The sequence below is a fragment of the Penicillium vulpinum genome (assembly GCF_028829585.1).
Source record: "Penicillium vulpinum strain IBT 29486 chromosome Unknown utg000003l_segment0_segment0, whole genome shotgun sequence".
In the NCBI taxonomy this organism is placed as follows: Eukaryota; Fungi; Ascomycota; class Eurotiomycetes; order Eurotiales; family Aspergillaceae; genus Penicillium; species Penicillium vulpinum.
The window spans coordinates 1,373,700-1,393,233 of NW_026643243.1; the positions used below are offsets into that span (position 1 = coordinate 1,373,700).

The 19,534-nt window shown below is 49.0% G+C and overlaps 7 protein-coding genes across 7 annotated transcripts; 4 read left to right on the top strand and 3 right to left on the bottom strand.

Moving 5' to 3' along the window:
• Positions 1-226: 226 nt before the first annotated feature.
• Positions 227-7,599, top strand: N7479_005625 (type II myosin; the record flags this gene model as incomplete). The annotated part of the gene is made up of 4 exons (XM_057253321.1): positions 227-664; positions 715-858; positions 920-7,099; positions 7,159-7,599. The coding sequence occupies 4 exons, from the start codon at positions 227-229 to the stop codon at positions 7,597-7,599; spliced, it is 7,203 nt and encodes a 2,400-aa protein (XP_057107183.1).
• Positions 7,600-8,610: 1,011 nt separating this feature from the next.
• Positions 8,611-9,457, top strand: N7479_005626 (pre-mRNA-splicing factor ISY1; the record flags this gene model as incomplete). Its single annotated transcript, XM_057253322.1, has 2 exons — positions 8,611-8,613; positions 8,708-9,457. The coding sequence occupies 2 exons, from the start codon at positions 8,611-8,613 to the stop codon at positions 9,455-9,457; spliced, it is 753 nt and encodes a 250-aa protein (XP_057107184.1).
• A 191-nt stretch (positions 9,458-9,648) lies between these two features.
• On the bottom strand, positions 9,649-10,734 carry N7479_005627 (putative GTPase MTG1; the record flags this gene model as incomplete). The annotated part of the gene is made up of 2 exons (XM_057253323.1): positions 9,649-10,404; positions 10,471-10,734. 2 exons carry the CDS (start codon positions 10,732-10,734, stop codon positions 9,649-9,651), a joined length of 1,020 nt encoding a protein of 339 aa, XP_057107185.1.
• Positions 10,735-11,810: 1,076 nt separating this feature from the next.
• On the top strand, positions 11,811-12,050 carry N7479_005628 (uncharacterized protein; the record flags this gene model as incomplete). The annotated part of the gene is made up of 2 exons (XM_057253324.1): positions 11,811-11,868; positions 11,929-12,050. The coding sequence occupies 2 exons, from the start codon at positions 11,811-11,813 to the stop codon at positions 12,048-12,050; spliced, it is 180 nt and encodes a 59-aa protein (XP_057107186.1).
• Positions 12,051-12,139: 89 nt separating this feature from the next.
• N7479_005629 (uncharacterized protein) lies at positions 12,140-13,114 on the bottom strand (the record flags this gene model as incomplete). The annotated part of the gene is made up of 2 exons (XM_057253325.1): positions 12,140-12,991; positions 13,055-13,114. 2 exons carry the CDS (start codon positions 13,112-13,114, stop codon positions 12,140-12,142), a joined length of 912 nt encoding a protein of 303 aa, XP_057107187.1.
• A 1,021-nt stretch (positions 13,115-14,135) lies between these two features.
• N7479_005630 (uncharacterized protein) lies at positions 14,136-16,499 on the bottom strand (the record flags this gene model as incomplete). Its single annotated transcript, XM_057253326.1, has 1 exon — positions 14,136-16,499. One exon carries the CDS (start codon positions 16,497-16,499, stop codon positions 14,136-14,138), a length of 2,364 nt encoding a protein of 787 aa, XP_057107188.1.
• Positions 16,500-18,443: 1,944 nt separating this feature from the next.
• N7479_005631 (uncharacterized protein) lies at positions 18,444-18,899 on the top strand (the record flags this gene model as incomplete). Its single annotated transcript, XM_057253327.1, has 2 exons — positions 18,444-18,821; positions 18,888-18,899. 2 exons carry the CDS (start codon positions 18,444-18,446, stop codon positions 18,897-18,899), a joined length of 390 nt encoding a protein of 129 aa, XP_057107189.1.
• Positions 18,900-19,534: the final 635 nt, after the last annotated feature.

Here is a 19,534-nt window from a genome sequence, read left to right on the forward strand (position 1 = left end):
TAAACAAACATCATGGATATTGGGGTGCGTCACTTCGAACATCTTGCCTTTTCTTCCAACTTTTTGCCAACTTCACACCTCTATTAACTGTATTCTACTTGATTTCCTTTGCATTGAATGCCCGAACACTCATCTCCTCTACACTTACGACTGAGATTGCGGAAATAATCTTGGTTATGATAACGACTACTGCGCGCAAATAATGTCCTATTGAACTACAATCGTCATGCTTCCCTCCCAATTAAACGGCTCGCCCAAGCGCGCCAGTCTATTTGCACGCCCATCACCTTCTCAAGGAACACATTTACCACAGGCGAGGCCGAAATCGGCCATTAGCACACCATCGCATGGTCTAGACTCAGTGAGAGGTCATCTGCGCAACTCATCGGTATCGCAGCTGTCGCCAACATTATCAATAAGTGGAAGTCGCGAGCGATCGAACTCTGCAAAGAACAGTCCTTCCTCCGGCACATTTGCCCCAAGTTTCATCAAATCCGAGGAACTACGACGAGGAGCGGATCAGATTCGTGGACTCGAAGGAGAAAATGACTTTTCAGGGAACAAATATGTGTGGCTACGAGATCCTCAGAAGGCATTTGTGCGGGGACTGGTTTTGGAGGAATCTGAAGGAGGACGTCTATTGGTGCAGACCGACGATGGCGACGTATGGATCTAATCCCATCACGAAGATACAATGTGCTGACATCGGAATAGCAAAGAGAAGTAGATGCGGACCAGGTCGACAAAGTGAATCCCGCCAAGTTTGACAAGGCAGATGATATGGCGGAACTCACACATCTAAACGAGGCGTCTGTGGTGCATAATCTGCACACCAGATATCAGTCAGATCTAATCTATGTTCGTCAAACCCGGAACCATGCAAAAATCGGTGAGTGTAACTGACTTACTGGCTTCATAGACTTATTCGGGACTTTTCCTGGTAACAATCAACCCGTACTGTCCACTACCGATCTACACCAACGAGTACATCAAAATGTACAAGGGTCGCGGGAGAGAGGAGACTAGACCCCATATTTTTGCTATGGCTGATGAGGCCTTCCGGAATCTTGTCGAGGAGGGCCAGAATCAGAGCATTCTTGTAACAGGAGAGTCTGGTGCAGGTAAAACAGAAAATACGAAGAAGGTTATCCAGTATCTGGCTGCTGTCGCCACTTCTGATACGCCTTATGGCCGGTCTGGAGCGAAGCAAATCACTGGACTTTCGCAACAGATTCTACGAGCCAACCCTATTCTTGAAGCCTTCGGCAATGCCCAAACGGTCCGAAACCACAACTCCTCCCGGTTCGGAAAGTTTATTCGCATTGAATTTTCGCGGGCAGGCCAAATTTCTGGAGCTTGGATCGATTGGTATTTGCTGGAGAAATCAAGAGTCGTCAAGCCTAACCCCAACGAGAGAAACTATCACGTCTTCTACCAGCTTCTCCAGGGCGCAGACCGCAAAACACGCGACAAGCTCCTTCTAGCGGACCTTCAGATCGAGGACTTCGCTTATACGAGAGATGGAAATGACTCTATCGTCGGCGTCTCGGACCAGGAAGAATGGAACTCGTTGATTGAAGCCTTCCATGTGATGGACTTCAACGAAGAGGATCAGCTCTGTATCCTGCGGACCATCGCCGCTGTCCTGCACCTGGGAAATGTGGCTGTTGCGAAAGCGAGTGTGCGCGCAGACCAGGCAACCTTGGTGCCTGAGGGATACCCTAACGTGGAAAAGGCCTGCTACCTTCTTGGCATTGAGGCCGAGGCTTTTGTGAAGGGCCTCCTGCATCCACGGGTCAAGGCTGGCCGGGAATGGGTGGAGAAAGTCCAGACACCAGACCAGGTCCGTATGGCCCTAGATGCCCTCTCAAAGGGTATCTACGAGCGTGGATTTGGAAATCTTGTCGCCAGAATCAACGGCCAGCTTGGTCGCTCGATGGCCAGTGATGACAACTATTTCATAGGGGTCCTTGATATTGCTGGATTTGAGATTTTCGAAAACAACAGTTTCGAGCAACTGTGCATCAACTACACAAACGAGAAGCTTCAGCAATTCTTTAACCATCATATGTTTGTTCTTGAGCAAGAAGAGTATGCGAGGGAGCAGATTGAGTGGCAATTCATCGACTTCGGGAAGGACCTGCAGCCGACAATTGACCTCATCGAAATGACCAACCCCATTGGTATTTTCTCTTGTCTTGATGAGGATTGTGTGATGCCGAAGGCGACAGACAAATCATTCACGGAAAAGCTCCATGGCCTTTGGGACCGCAAGACTCCAAAGTACCGCGCATCTCGCCTCAACCAGGGCTTCATTCTGACCCACTATGCTGCCGAAGTCGAGTACAACACGAGTGATTGGCTTGAGAAGAACAAGGATCCGCTCAACGACAATATCACACGTCTCTTGGCTGCATCAAAGGAACCGCACGTAGCACATCTGTTTTCCGATTGTGCGGACTTGGAGGAGGATGGTGGTGGCAGCCATCCCAGAAGCCGTGTTAAGAAGGGCTTATTCCGCACAGTCGCCCAAAGACACAAGGAACAGCTATCTAGTTTGATGGCTCAGCTCCACTCGACCCACCCTCATTTCGTCCGTTGTATCCTACCTAATCATAAGAAGCGTCCAAAGATGCTGCACGCTCCATTGGTTTTAGATCAACTGCGATGCAATGGTGTCCTGGAAGGCATCAGAATTGCTCGTACTGGATTCCCGAACCGCTTGCCATTCACGGAGTTCCGACAGCGTTATGAGGTCCTTTGCCAGAACATGCCGAAGGGGTACTTGGAGGGACAGAGTGTTGCTCGCACTATGCTAGAAAGGCTCGGCATGGATCGGGCATGGTACCGGGTTGGTCGCACCAAAGTCTTCTTCAGAGCAGGTGTTCTGGCTGATCTAGAAGAAAAACGCGACCAACTCATCCGAACTATCATGTCCAAGTTCCAGTCTGTGGCTCGAGGATTTGTTCAGCGCCGCATTTCCAACAAGCGACTCTACCGCGCCGAGGCAACGAGGATTATTCAACAGAACTTCCACGCTTACCTGGACCTGAAGGGGAACCCGTGGTGGCGCATGTTCTCAAGAATGAAGCCCCTACTGGGCGACACGAGAAATGCGAAAGAAGTTAAAAAGCGTGACGATAAAATCCAACAACTCGAAGCCAAGATGAAACAGGATCTTGCTGATCGTAACAAGCTGGATGAAGAGAGACGTCGGACGGAAATAGAGATTCAGAAGATCCAACATACTTTGGAAAGTGAGCGTGCACTTGCATTGGACAAAGAAGAGATTTTCAAGCGACTGCAAGACCGAGAAGTGGAGCTCGCCGACAAGCTCGCCGGTGCAATCGCCGACCAAGAAGGCCTTGAAGAGCAACTCGATGAATTAGTCGATGCGAAGAGAAGGATTGATGACCAGCTGCAACTTAGGATCACCCAGCTTGAACAGGCCGGGTTGATCATTCAGCAACTCGAGTCAGAAAAGAACAGTCTGCAATCTCAAGTCAAGGAGATTAATAGCAAGCTCTCGGAAACGGAGACCCAGTCCTCCGAAAAGAATGCCCAAATCCAAGAACTCGACCAGGAGATTAAGATGCTTCAAAGCCACCTCAGCTTGAAAGATCGTAAGCTCCAAGATCTAGAAGCCAAATTGTTGAAAACCGACCATGACCTTGATATCAAGCTGGCAAACACTTCTAAAGAGCTCGAGAAATCTAAGAAACAAATCCGCGATATCTCTGAAGAGAACAAGTCAATTCGTGATCAGATTTCCGAACTCTCGAGTACTTCCACGAACTACGAAGATCTGCTTCGTCGAAAGGAGAGCGAGATCGCAGTTCTTCGAAATGACGTTCAGAAGTACGAGGAAGAAAAGAGAAGCTTTGAGTCAGAAAAGAATTCTCTTTCGTCACGCCATGACAATATGCAATCTAGACTCCGTGAGGTCCAAGCTGAGAGAGATGCCATGCGCTCTGAACAGGCACAACTTCAACGTGAAGCTGCAGACCTCAAGAATCTGCTTGAGAACAAGCGATCCGAGGATGCCGAGGCTGGAGAAAGCAGGAAGTTGCTAGAGGAACAGATAAACGATCTTAAGAGCCAGCTCTTCCAGGCTCAAGCTGACCTCAGCCGAGAACGCCAGTCACGAGACGACGTGCAAATGCTTTCCGAGCACAATCTTGCACAGTTGACTCAGAAATATGAGACGCTCAACGACTCTAAGATTACTATCGAGAAAGAGATGTACATCCAGCAAGATAGTCTGCGTCGCGCTACGGAGGCGCGAGTTGCGGCGGAAACAACAAGGAAAGAGCTGCAGAACGAATTGATCAAGCTGCGCGAGAGATTTACGGACGCCGAAACTGCCCGCATGAATGCTGAGGCCGAGATCGAACGAAAGATCATGAGCCAAGCCGAGGAGCGCATGGCAAGTTCACGGAAGGACCTTGAAGAAAAGGCCCGCCAGCTTGAAGAGGTTGAAGCAGAACGAGCACACCTCTCAGGGCGGATTCAAGAGCTTATGCACTCAATTTCTGAATCTGAAAACTTCCGTTTGCGCCATGATCAGCACAAAGAGCGTCTTGAAAGGGAGCTCGTGACTCTCCGAGGCAGGCTGACGGCGTCTGAAAACGATAATAGGTCCCTTTTGACCAAGATCCAGCAGAAGAACCTTGACATTGCCCGATCAAACTCCAAGGCCAGTGACAGTAATCGCCTTCGTTTGACCAATCTTCAAAAGGAGAAGGCCAGGCTTGACGAGGAGACCAAGAAATTGAGTCGCCAAGTGGAAGACTCGCAGGTCATGATTACATCCTTGGAGAAACAGAAGGAGAAATTGTCACTAAGCTTAGAAGATTTGAATCATGAGGTCAATCGTGAACATAAGACCAGCCGTAATGCTGAGAAAGCTGCTTCAACAGCGAACCTGCAATTAGCAGAGGCCAATCGCAAGCTCGAAACCGAACGACAACTTCGCAATCAAGCTCAAGCTAATACCCGTCAAACCCAGAGTACACTTGATAGAGCGAACAAGGAAATCGAGGACCTGCACCGCCAATTGATTCTATTACACAAGGTCTTCGAGCCCGAGGCTACCGAACCCAGTGAGTCCTGGGAGGCTGTTCAGCCGCATCTATCCAAGCAAGTTGATCTGGCTCAAGTCCTGGAAACCGTTCAGAGCAAGCTTGGAGTCACCGAGGAGAAGTACGCAAGAGCAGAGAGTCAGCTTGCTGAAATGCGCCGACGCCATGCGGATGAAATGAAGGAACTGGATACCAAATATTCATCCTCTAAGCGCGCTTTGCTCGAGGAGATCGATCAAAATGAAGTGAGCAATAACCGTACTCCGGCTCACCTCAGGAAGAACTCCGAGAACGTTGCTAAGAGATACTCTAATCCTACTACGCCCAATCGACGTTACAATGTATTCGAAACAGCAAATGACTCCGCCAGGTCCGACCGAACAGTGGATACCCAAGGCTACCAAAGGCGCATGGATGCAGCTGCTGAGCTGGAAGAACTTCAAAATAAGCTCCAGATGACCGAAATGCAAAACAAGCACCTTCAGAGCCAGCTTGGACGCTCCACCCCCACCGCCGATATTTGGCAGGATGATAGTCCTTCAATTCGTCGCATGCAGCTTCTCGAGCGGGAGAATGGCCGTCTCCACGAACAACTCGACGATTCTTCCAAGAAGGTTTCCTCATTGGAGCGTAGCATCCGCTCCGGAGAATTGTCCCTCCGTGACGTTCAAGCTAAATCGCACGAAGAACTTTATGACTTTATCAACTCGCAAGAGCAATCTAGGCGCTCCCTGCTCAAACTTCACAATGAAACCATTGCTGAGTTTGGCGATGCCAAAGCCCACTTCGAAAAGTTGAAGCGCGCCAGAGCGACATTGGAGGTTGAACTTCGTGATGCCCGTTCCGAGGCCCAAGAGCTACAACTTGGCAGAGAACAAGATGCAGTCAGCCGTAATCAACTTCTTCAAGAATTCTCGGATCTCCAGATTCGCCTTGACGCCGAGTCATCCAGGTCGGCTGATCTGGAGTCGAGTCTGATGTTGTACAAGAGTCGGTCCGATGAGTACTTCAGCAAGCTCGAGCAGGCTGAAATTGCGGTTATGAAGGCTTCGCGCGCTGAGCAGTTCGCCAAGTCCCAAGGACAGGAAGCTGAAGAAACCTGTGCCCAGATTATGTCTGAACGTAAGGAGATGGATGCCCTTGTTGAGGACTTGCAGCGACAGGCACAGTCCCTCGAGGCTCGGATGGAGGACCAAGCTGCAGAACTCCAAGGTGCCCTCCAGGCTAAGCAGCGCCTCCAGAATGAACTCGAAGATTACCGCAACCAGCGCGCTATTGATCTTGAAGACAAGGAGACCTCGATGGAACAAACCCGACAAAAGTACCAAAGAGAGTTCTCGACTCTCAATAACGAACTTGAGATGGAACGAGAGCGTGTACTCAACGGCCGCGGAGAGGCTTCTCGTCTCCGCGAGGAGTTGGAAGACCTTCGCAGCAAATGGGACAACGAAGTTCTCAATAGCTCAACATGGGCCAAGGAGAAAGCTCGCATGGATGTCGTTCTACAAGATGTCACCAACTCTCGTGACGAAGCTGTCAATGCACACAACGAGGCTCAGAGCAAGGTTGTTTCACTCTTGTCCCAGGTGCGCACCCTTCGGACCTCCGTTGAGGATGTTCAAGCAGAGCGCGATCTGCTTCTGAAGGACAAGAAGATGCTGGAAGGCCGATTGGCCGAAGCCGGCGAGCGACTTGAAGACCTTGCCAAGGGTGAAAGCCCATCTATGCGAAACGCTGCCAGTATGGACCGTGAGCTTCTTGAGCTCAAGTCTAGGATTGCGCAGCAGGAAGATGTTTCCGCCGCTGCGGTCGGTAAGATGCGCCGCGCAGACGCCCTTGCAACTGAAATGCAGAAAGAGGTCACTGCTGAGCGGGAGGCCAATGCCCAACTTTTCAAGGACAAGGCATCACTCGAGAAGCAGCTGAAGGAGGCCCAACTCCGGTGTGTCGATCTCGAAACTAAGAGCTATTCTTCTGGTAGCCAGGATGTTCGCTTCTTGCATAAGCGAATCAAAGAGGTAAGTTTAAATGGCTCTATACTCTGTTTTTGTGACTTTCATACTAACTCAACGTTTAGCTTGAAACCCACCTGGAAGACCAGGAGAGCAAGCACAGCTCTGAGCAACGCTCTCTTCGCAACGTTGACCGCACCGTTAAGGACCTCCAATCCCAGATTGACAGGCGGGACAAGATGAATACCCAGCTGAATGACGATCTCAACAGAGCTCGGGACAAGATTGAACGATTGCTTCGCAACATAGAGGAGCTCCAGCATACCGACTCGGACGCCCAGCTGCTGGCCCGCCGCGCCGAGCGAGATCTCCGCGAGGAGCGTGAGAAAGCACTTCGACTGGAACGCGAGCTAGAGGGCTGGAAGGCTTTGCGTGTTGAGCGGGGCAGTACTATTGGGCGTGGTGCTGTCGCCTTCAGTGATGCTGGAAGCCGTCGTGGGAGTGCTGCCTATGGCTCTAGTGACATTCCCCAACGGCAACCCAGCAACACCAAGGGCTTTTTGTGAATATGGCTTAAGTGATGTTTAGCAGGCTGATCCTGCTTGGAGTTGCAACAATAATTATGGATGAATGTTCTGTGTTAATGACTTTTCTTTGCATTTGGGAAAGGGATGTTTCAGTCTTTTCTGCTGGCCTTGAGCTTGTTCATATTGTTTGAAAGGCCAAGCTTTTATCCCCTGGTCTCTATTTTCCGGCGTTCATTTTTGTTTCAGTTTTCTGTTCATGAGTAAATATGCTCCACAGTTGGACTAGGCTATCTACAATGATGAGAATGTAACAACGCACCAGACCCTCCATTTGTCTTCAATCTTCTTCCTTCGCAAAAATCTTAGTATTGCGTGACTATTACGACTATAGGTACTGCTTATTTCGCGGAAAGACAACCCTGTGTTCGAGCCCGCAATAGTACTTCAACTTCTGCCCTCTTGGGCTCAAAATACTGACGATTTGATCTTGTTGACTCTAGAAATTTACAGCCGACGGATGATATCATCAAATACGTGCTCAGGAACACCGATCTGATATCTAGATGGGCATTAGCGAAAATTTGTTCCTTAAATTCTGTCAAATCCATCAAATATTGATAGTAAGGGATTGTATATCTTCTCAACCTATAATGGTTTAATAGTCTCTATTAACATGGACCAGGGGAATCAAGCTGGAAAGCCTGCATACCATTTGGAACTTAGTTGTTTCTTATGACGCAGCCTGTTGGTTGTGAAAAATCATCGTACTGATGGAAGGTTATCCAATTTTTTGCTCTTTTTTTGATGGAATATAACAACACAAAGTATGTATTCCAGAGCACTAACAAACCAAGAACACACTGCTGTTGAATGGACTGAAGTTGATGGTATATGGAAAGAAGGCACGTGATACACGCGCGGCAAGCGGCAATTAGCGCGCGCAACTTCACCTCAAGCTGTCAAGCTCATGATTTCCTCTCCGGATTTCTTCCCTGCCAACGCCCACGATACCTGACTTCTTCAGGTCGCTGACTTGGTCAATTTTTCATAATGGTGAGACTCATTTCTCTCAGCTTAGATCCACCAGGAAATCCCCATATCCAAGTAGAATCACATTTTGCTAACCCAACCCCCCGCTATGTAACAGGCACGCAACAGTGAAAAAGCGCAGTCGATGCTGTTCCGCTTCCGAGCGCAGCAAGCAGCCGACCTCGGAATCATTGATCTCTCACGAACACGACGCCCCAAGGCGATCACATCTATCGACACGGTGCCAGTATGCGAGCGCTGGCGCGGACAAGTTGTCAAAGAAATTTCGCGCAAAGTATCACGCATCCATGTGCAAAGCTTGAGCGACTATCAGATCCGCGATCTCAACGACGAGATCAACAAGCTCATGCGCGAAAAATGGGCGTGGGAAATGCAAATCCGCAACCTGGGTGGACCGAACTACATGCGTGGATCGAACCGCCTTTACGATGATGAAGGGCGCGAGATCCCCGGCGGAGGCAGAGGCTACAAATACTACGGCCGTGCTCGGGAGCTACCTGGTGTCAAAGAAATGATCGAGGCTGCAATTACTCGTGCGAAAGGACCGGAAGAGGAAGAGGCTGTGTCTGGCCGTGGTGGAGATATTGCGACGAGGAAGGTTGATGCCAACTACTTTGGCTATGGCCTTGATGAAGAAGATGGCACGTTATTGGCGTATGAAAAGCAGAAGGAAAAGGAGTCTGTTGAACACCTGCGCCATCAAGGAGAGGATGATGCTGAAGATGGCTGGCAATCTCTACCTGGTGATGCAGGCGATGGAGTGGAATGGCGACTCCCGACGCTGGATGAGGTCCAGGAAGAGCTTGTTGATAGGCGGCGCCGCCGCCTTCTGGACAAAATCTCTTGATTTGGATACTGCGGCCAAGATTCGTTGCTTCCATTTCTGTCCTTTGCTTGGGTCGGGCGTTACAGGTGCTTCTGCAAGATCTTCACATTTCAAGCATTATCTTTCGTTTGTTCGTAATGACATCCCTTGATTATTATCTTCAAAATATCTACCAACATCTCTTGAGGCAGATTCATTATATATACAGTATGTTACAGATCGCTAGTTGCATCCGGTTTGTGCCTTCGAGTTGTCCTTTCCACTCTCAAGGCCTGGGTCATGCTCATGCGCGGTGTTTGCGTAGGATCTTCCCGCCGTTTCTCCTCTGCGTCTAGGTCATCCACCAAAAATCGACCTAGCTCTCCTTGTCTCCACTTCTGTATGAATAGAAGCGCGGCCCCATCCATCATTGGCACCCCACCCTTTGCGAGCAGGCCAGTTTGGCGCGCAAAACTTTCAATCAACGGAACCACGTCATTCGTCGGTTCCGACCAGCGTTTGTAGATCGTTGGATCATGCATATTTATATGATACAACAAATAGTCCGCTAGAGTGATCGCTGAAATGACATTATCCTTGACACAGCCACAGAGAGCCAGCTTGAGCATATTCTCCGCGTCCGGAACATACGGCATGAACACTCCCGGTGTGTCCAGAACGTAGACATGGGACCCGTTCTCTCGGTCAATAATTTTCACTTGTGTAGCTATCTTGCGTGTGACACCGGGCTGCTGCCCGGTTTTCATAGCCTTGGCTTTGCCCGTGCCTGAATTGCGCAGGTTATTGATCAGTGTTGACTTGCCGACATTGGGCATTCCGACAACTAGCACTCGACAGCCAACTAACTTATCAGGGGCTTCGGCATCGGTTCGGAGGTGTTTGATGATCTGGCTGACATCTTGGCGGACGGATGAGCTGGTGAAGAACACGGCGCTTTTTGGATCGAAACTCTGCAATTTGCGTTCTGTCTGCGGATATGTTAGCTGATATCTAACTGTCTGTTATCTGACTCCGTGGTAGAGACAAATACTTACTATTCTCTGGGCGGATGATTTGGGAACGCTTCCCAGATCCCTCTTGGTGTAGACGACCAGTCGTCGCATCTTGCCCAAAGCTTCTTCGAACATGGGGTTGATAGAGGTAACAGGGGCTCGGTAGTCACGACACTCGACAACATAGTCGATAGTTGAGAGCATGCTCTTCATCTTGGTCAGACCAGCCCTGTGGTGTCCTAAGAAGTAGGACCTTGGAATAGCCCCATAATGGGGGAATGTACTGCGCGGAACAAACTGTGCCATTGCAGCTTGTTGAAGGGGGGATATGGTTCAATCAGGTGAAATGCGATTCATCTTAATCAGAGCGATGAACGATCGGTCTTGAGGAAGTAGATGATTGAAGAAATAAAATAGCTGGTCCGCGGAAGGTAACAAAAAAAAGCCGTCAAAATGTCCAAGGCGGAAGGGCTGGCGGTGAACACTTTGGACGACGTGAATCATCTTGATATATATATTTGGAATTACGCGAACTATTCACCTCGGCTTACGATTCTGTAAACCTCTCCGGAGAAATACTCTTATATTTTTCATACGGCAAAAGTCTGCTTGGTGACATATATCATGGTGCTATGCCGCCACAAGGTTCATCTCTTCTATGAACTCTTAAGTTACATACTCTGGTTCGAACTTGTTTTCCCTATTTGAGAATCGGCTGTATTTGCTTTTTTAACAACATCTTCCACAACATTACATAGTATAGCAAAGAAAAAAAAAAAAGAAGAATACACACATAAGCGTGTGAGACATCGCTTGTTATCAGTCGGGCGCCGGTTCTTCTACGATGATAGTGTGATTCCGACACAGATTGAAGAGGCCATCGAGTTCAAATGGGTAACTAACTTGAAGCGGAAGAAATAAACACACTGATAATGACTGAATTATTTCACCAATATGCGCCCGCGATCGGCCCCTCTACGACAGGTTCATCTTCAACAACAACAAAACAACAACAACAACAACAGCTACTCGCGGCGAAGGCAAAAGCGAGTCCAAATCTATGATTGCCGCAAGTGTTGTGATAGACCTTAGTACAGCACTTGCGATAACTATGAGTATGACATCTATATATGCGATGAAAACGCCAACGAGAACGAGAATCAACTCAAGATGGCTGATGTCATTGGCGCCGTGAATACGCTGGGAAACAGGAAGTACTCTATCGCCAAAAATGCCTTGTGTCGGGCTGCTGGCACGCATGATCACCCGTTTTGGCAATCCGTGGGGGTCTTTATGTGAACACAGTTCAGTAAGTATTATTCGTTTGCTTGGATCCCTTGGCCTGTCTGACAGCAGCTCCAGGTGCACGGTCATATTCGACAATGGCCAAGATCAAGCGAGGCGAGAAGCCCACTCAAGAGGAGATGCTCAATATCAAACGTGAATCATCCCTGAAGAAACCCCGTTTCTGTGCATGCTGCTAACACGCTCTCCCCGCAGGCGTCGAGATTGCGGGGAATGAGCCCGTGCATGAAATACATATTCCATTTGACGATGCACAGCCAACTCTGCCACCTCCGAGTATTATGAAGCACCGAAAGCACCGCGGGCATCATTTCTAGGTAGCCATATCTATGTTCTTTATGTATAATAGAACATTTTTATAGGAGCTTCCATCGGAGCATCCAATCTACTACTCATACCTAAGTAGCTACTCCCACCCATCCCCTCCCCCCAAGTAAAACTCCACATCTTCATCCTCGTCATCCGCAACCTCAGACAAAGGCTGCCCCTGCAGCCAATTCACCGCAATCTGCGCTGTGTCCTTAGCCCGCTCACGCACCCTAAACGGAAGAATCTCCCCCCGATGATTCACCGCTAGAACTAACACCCAGCCCTCCTCACAGGCCTTCCGGTCCGCAACAAGAACCAGCGCACTCTGCACCCGATCACTCTCCGCCAGCTCTTCGGCCCGCTCCTCTCCCGTAAAATGCCGCCAGTCGTCATCCGACATCCCCTCAAACAGCTCGGGGCAGTGCATTAGCGCCGCAACTAGATACCCCGGTACAGACCCGGCACAGCCGGCCGCAACGCCCCTAATCACATCCCCGCCCCGCTGGGCATCCGCGCTTAGTTCCTGCCGGTCCTCAAAGACGAATTCCTTAGGGATGTAGGAAATGTGGTAGTTCTCGCGACCCTGCTGTAGGACTGTCTTTCGGAGTCGAGCGTACGCTGTGTCTGCGGCCTCTTGGCTCTTATCTTTAGGATCGCCGAACCAGGTACGGATCCATAGTGTGGTGGAAAGCATGCTGTTGAGAGCACGGTCGTCCTCCGACAGGAGATCTTGCGGGACCCCCACGGGGATATCATCGATGATTGGGTCTGCAAATGTGGCAAGGGCGAAGTGCTTAGGCTTGTTAGTTAGTGGGTAGAGATGGCTGAATGAAAGGTTAGGTAGGTTGATATATACGTTTCGGCCATATTTTCCTAGCGCAATCCATTTCTCGACGAGGATTCTTTTCTGCTCGTTTTGGGAGAGCGGGGACGCTGTGTCCCAGTTTGCCTAGGTAAATCGAGAGCTTGGCATTGACATGCTGTCTTATGTTCTGGGAAACGGGGGCTTTACTATGACGAAATGGTCGAATGGGAGGTATCCGAATTCGGGGAGATCAAGGCCTTCTCTCATTGTTGTTGTTGATGTTGTTGTTGGTGGTGGTGGGGTGAATGACGTTAAGGTAAATGGGAGGATGAGGGGCCATGACTGGGCTATATACTCCCTGGTCAACACTAGAGGAAGGGGCCCACCTTTTGCACTTGAATTTACTACTGCCTCCTTTCCTAAGACTTGTCTTTCCATTTACTCCTCGCTGTGGTGTTCTTGGGCATCCAGTCCATAACCACGACACTGCATTGTCGGTACAGCAGGCTACAGCAGGCATACTGAGGCAGGAATCTCACCTCTATCACCTCAGACAAATCTTTGTGCCGCTTGGGCTTTCAGGGTGCCTCAAGGTGTCAAGGCCTAACCTTGCACGAGACAAACCCTTATCCACCTTTAACTGTAGATAAAGGGGGCACTCAGAAATAGGCTCCCGCACGACCCAAAACCCAGCCCAGACCCAGTGACTAGGGCACTAGAAGCCCTAGTTTAGACCTAGTTTGGGTATGAATTATAGTATAAAGATTTAAATAATATACTTGTTATTATATCCCTCTATTATGGTTCCAAGCTTGAAATAAGACACTTTCTTCTACTAAGGTAAAGGGAATTTTAAGAAGTCTCCTCGTTACTGTGAGCACTTTTAGATAATAAATTATAGCCCCAAAGAGACTATAGCCTTTAATAGTTGGGGGAAGTGGTATCAGGCAAGGCTTATATCTTATACTAGTTATATCATAGTACTATATAAAATACAAGAAGGGTTATACTCAGCTTAAATACGAAGTTTCGAGGAAGCAGAAAAGTAATTGAATTGTAAACCAAAAAGGCAAAACTAACCCGATACACTAATCCATAGGTCTGCCGTTTACAAAACAAAAGAAAGCAGGCTAGTCTTTACAGGCCCATTGGAGACCTAATACAAAGGCACTAGCAGCGCAGTCTGGAAGGTTATAGCAAGGAAGGATACACTGGCCTTTTGGCCATGGAAGTCCTCCAAACGCCGAGTACTCACGCTAGCCTGCTCTTCTGGCCTTCAACACCTATATCACCGTTGGCCATTGGGAATTTGCTCACGCCAGCCACCACTACCCTGGCCCTGATTTCCAGCGTACTGCTGACCATTAGGAATTTGCTCGCGCCAGCCCCCACTGCCTTGACCCTGGTTTCCAGTGTACTGCTGACCATTAGGAATTTGCTCGCGCCAGCCCCCACTGCCTTGACCCTGGTTTCCAGTGTACTGCTGACTATTAGGGATTTGCTCGCGCCAGCCGCCGCTGCCCTGGCCCTGGCCCTGATTTCCAGTGTACTGTTGGCTGTTTTTCTGGTTTAAAGCGCTACCTTTCAATGGCTCAATATTGACAGGAACCTGATCCACAGGGAAGTTGCTTCGTTGTTCGTCCTGACTTCCATTGCAAACAACTCCATGGGAAGTGAATTGACATCCCTTTCCGTATGATTCAGTGGGACAGAACTGGAAGTCCATGCAAGCACCGGTGGAAATAGCACAGAACTTGCCATTGAACACCTGACCATCAGGGCATCTGGGCTTAGAGCTTGAGACACAGTCCTGGCTAGACTTGTTGTGGACTGTTCCAGGAGGACATTGGGGTGATTTCTCAGCGCTACACTTTTTGCCGTCAAACTTGAAACCTTGCGGACACTGAGGATCGGCAACAGACACGCAGCTCTCTCCTTCGAGGTAGGTTCCTTCGGGGCAACGAGGCTTCTCACTGACGCAAGCCTTGCCGTTGAAAGACAGGTTTCCACAGTCGGGTTTTGCGCCCGAGATACATTGTCCATCTTTGAGGACGTAACCAGACTCGCAATGCTCTTCGGCAACGCGCACGCACTTGCCTCCCTTCCAGAAGAAATTGATGGGGCACTGGGGAGTTTCGACGCTTTCACAACGCCCGTTGGCAAAGACCTGACCAGTAGCACAGCCAGGAGCACCGTACACACAGAGTCCGTCCTGGAGCTTGGTGTTAGGGGGACATTGAGGCACACCGCCGGTAAGACACAACCCATCACTGAGAATAGATCCTTGAGGGCACTGGGGAACAAGTGACGACACACATCTCGAACCGTCGAATGCTGCGCCATTCTTGCATTGAGGCTGAGTTCCAGTAACGCAGTCATCTCCCTGATGAATGCCCTCCTCACAATGTCCGCGACCGGTGACAATACAACGCTTACCATCCCAATTGGCACCTTCATCACAGGTGGGCTGCACATACGTGACGCACTTGCTGCCCTCCATCTTGGTGTTGGAAGGACAGGAAGGAGGCCCCTGGAGGACACAGTCGGCACCAACCAAGAGCATATCCTTAGGACACTCTGGCTTCCTGACCATGGTGCACTTGCCACCCTCAAGGTAGGAATCACCCAGACATACAGGCGGTTGTTGCCAAACACAGCGAGTGTTCTCGAGCTTGTAGTTTTCGGGACAAAGTGGTTGAGGGTTGGAATACTTCTCACAGCGGTTGTTGATTGGTGCACTGCCGTCAGGGCACTTGCCATCGATTGCTTTTGTGACGCAGACGTTCCCATCCCATGCCATGGCCGAGGGACAACAACGGGAGGTACCTTGCGCCTTGTCAATCGAAAAGTTTGTACCCGGCTGGCACTGTGGCTCGCCAACATAGACACATTTCTTGTCGTCCAGTTCGGTTCCAGGAGGACATTGTGGGGTTTCAACGATATCGCAGGACTGAGTCTTCGGATTAAAAGCACCGCCGCCATTACACATGGGGCCACTCTCCAAAATGCATTGCTTGTTCTGAAGAATTGTATTCGGAGGACAGGTGGGCACTTGTTCCGAAATGCACCTGGAGCTAGCATTGTCGAAAGCGACTCCTTTGGGGCAGATGGGAGCCTTGTTGTCAATGCATAGGCCATTTTCGAGCTTAGCTCCATCCGGGCACTTTGGCCCTTCCAGAGACGCGCACGATTTCCCATTGAAATGCTCGCCATTGGGACAGAGAGGGGGCTTTTGTGAAACACAGACGTTGCCTTGGAGAATATATCCAGCCTCGCAGTTTGCAGTCCCCTCGAGGGCACAGTGAGTGCCCTTCAGAATGGTACCGGGAGGACAGGTAGGAGGGTTGATGGTGATGCAAAAGCCATTCTTGTACTCGTATCCGGTATCGCAGGTGGGCTTCGTATGGTAGACACACTTGTCCCCATCGCGGGTGCTACCATCGGGGCAGATGGGAACGCCAAGAACACAGCCCTGACCGTCAAATTCGGTGCCGGCAGGGCAGCACTTGATGTGTCCAGAGGCCTGGTCACGGGTAGGCACTATATCGTCAATGGTGTATTTTTGAAGGGTTCTGTGACCGAGATGAATGTTTTGAGCCTGCGCGAATGAAATAGCCAGGAGCAAACCAAGAGCCCTTGGTATCTTCGCCATGATGGATTAGACAATTGACAAAGAACTTCGGTTGAGATGATTATGTTCAATTCCAGAGCTGGGTAGCACGGTGTGTACTTATAGCCACACTTTCAGTTTGTACAATTCTCCCACTATCTCATATAGACTATGTAATAGCTGCCCAGGTGGTATTTTTCCTTGGCTGTGTCTCCCGATGTCAACTGCGTGATTTCTCTCGCGGATCATCATTTGAACGCAGGAGTAGGGGGCAAAGAATCAACAGCACGAAGCCATAGAAATGACATGTAACTCCATCAAGTGCAGCATGAAGTTCGTAAAGTGACAAGAAAAAAGTTAAGGCAAGTTTTCAGCCAGCCTCTAGATCTTGATATTTCAAAGTGACACAAGATGAATATCCCTTGCCGAAGTTGAAACGCCGTACGGTCTTCCCCGATAATGGAAGTGATATATGTATTTACATCCTGACCAGCATAGTCGGCCACAACCTGTAGGTAATGCCGGAGGTGGGTCCTCGGTCGATCTCGGTCAAGATCTGTTTAACGTTGCTTTTTATGCATAAGAAAAATGGTGGAGCTGGACTTACCGCATTCGTGCGCCTAATAAACATACAATGTACGAGGACTTTAAAAATGAAGATATAAGTCACAGAAATATCAGATAAAAATCCTCATAGTCGTAGGGTAGTTTGTACAATGTCGCGAATTCTGAGAAAAGTCCATGTGGTACGATTTAGGTAAATGCGGGCCGATGCGAAGAGCTAAAGGTTAGCGCTACCTATCATCCACACGGATATCTTCTGCAGGAGGTCTCCTCTATGTGTCAGAAATTCCACCTAACCAGATCGAGACTTATGTACGGAGTACGTGAGCGCTCCATACATGTGCCGCACATAGCTCCACCTGTGCGTCTTGTTTGCGGAGTACTTCCCGTGCAGAAGCTGGCTGTTGATTGGACTAAACATAGTATATTACACAATATTATGCCGCATATACTGAATTGGGACCAATCCTCCCTGCATTATTTTTTATCTTGTTTAAGGAGTGAAGATTAGTCAGTATATAGGCGTGAATTTACGTGGCGCTAATCACTACTTGTATTAACATGGATTTGACCATGAAGAATAAACACATTCAATTATTCTGCTTCACCTGCCCATGAATAGGGTGAATTTCCGTACCGTCGGTGATGCCGATAATATCGAAGTCACGAACCAGATTCTTTGATTAGGATAATTTTATTCATACTTTGAGTAGCTAATATTGACTTGGCCTATAAATACATTGCTTTAGGGCGTGATAGTAGTCATGCTGGCATGGAGCTGAGTATAGAACTCTATCTACTGGATCTTCAGTGACATATCATTTTGAAGACTACACGAAAGCCAGAGTCAAGGGCGGCGAATCAACGCAACTATCACAGGGCATGTCTTGAATTCCAATTGGAAGAAGCTGCCCTCGGCGACCTAGACATGCGTCTGAGATACCATCTACATGGTACTCCGTAAGGAGGAGAGCTGAAGGACGTGTAACTCACAGTGGACCCCATGTTGCTGATCATTGAATCTCTTCTTTGCAGTGAGGGCAAGCATACGCAAATGTATTCTGTGTTACATCAGGGTGAAGGGTCTCATCCGTGTGGAAACTATCTGGCCGTGGCTGGCTCAGATGTGCAGCTGTAGCCGTATTATCGAAGATTGGCAAGAAAATAACCTCAATTGGAACCTGTGGTTCTCTAGGAAAGACTGAACCCCGAGGAATTGATCCATCCAGACAGCCAGAGAATCTTATAAATACGTTGTCCTTAACCCAGCGTAGATACATTCTCACACTCATCATCTCATCATCTCTTCTCATCTCAAAGCAGCTCTTCCAAGCCTTTCAAAGTTTTTCACAGAAGTCCAACCAGTATGCCTCAATGAAAAGTTCATTTGCCTTGTTACTAACTCTGAGTAGAACCATCAAAATGAAGTTCTCCATCGCTACCATCGCCGCCCTGGCCACTGCTGTCACTGCCCAGCAGGGATACCAGCAAGGTTACCAGCAGGGCTACCAGCAGCCTCAGCAGTACCAGGGTGGTCAAGGCTACCAACAGCCTCAGCAGTATCAGCCCCAGCAATACATCCCGCAGCAGAACAAGTACTCCCCTGCTGAGGCTCAGGCCTTCCACTCTTGCATCGATCACATGCTTGATCAGTTCAACCTCGAAAACTCGGGCAGTTCGGTTTCTTGCTCCACTTTCAAGTGCCTCGACCAGACCGCAAACCAATACAGCCGGGGTGGCGTTCTCGCCGGTCTTGGAAACGTCGTCAGCTTGGCCTGCGGCTTTGGTGGAATCATTCCTGTAAGAAACCCCTTCTTGCAAGCACGAGGTACCCCTTGGTCTCAACAAAAACTAACCTTCGCCCAGAAATTCCTCTAAATGCTCCACCGAGCTAACACCTTTTGGGTCTTCAACGGACTCGAGTCGAATCACCCATCTCCTACGCCTGGTCTCTCGGCGCAGATGGATTATCTGACTAATGTGCTATTGAATATGGTGGCGGCCTCGGCTCAGGTTTTTGTCAGATAATTGTTTTTTCTGTTTTCCCTGTGCCTTCTTGTGAATACAGGGGCTGGCCTTTTTGCGGGTTATCTAAATTGAATAAAATTTTGAACATATTACTGAATCATTTTTTGGGGTCCATACGAATAAGGGGTATAGCAGTCTCCAATCGCCAGTGCGCCATAACTCATTATGTCCGCAGTATTCTTTATAATATTGTTGGAGACTGCCGTAATAAGGGGTTTGCTTATTCCTCTCCCTAAGCACACAGGATAGTCCTAACAAATGAAATTGGCGGTGAACACTTTTGCTCGATGTAAATCATGGCGATATGATTACAATAACGTACATTACTCTCGAGGGATTTATAAACCCCTTCTGACGAATAGGCTGTACCTTTACAAACAGTCTGCTTAGTATCTACAACATGACTTCCTAAGGCTATACTCGTACACCTATACCGCTATATCGTGTCCATCTCTTCTTTCCTCTGGCACTTCTCTAGGTCCTAG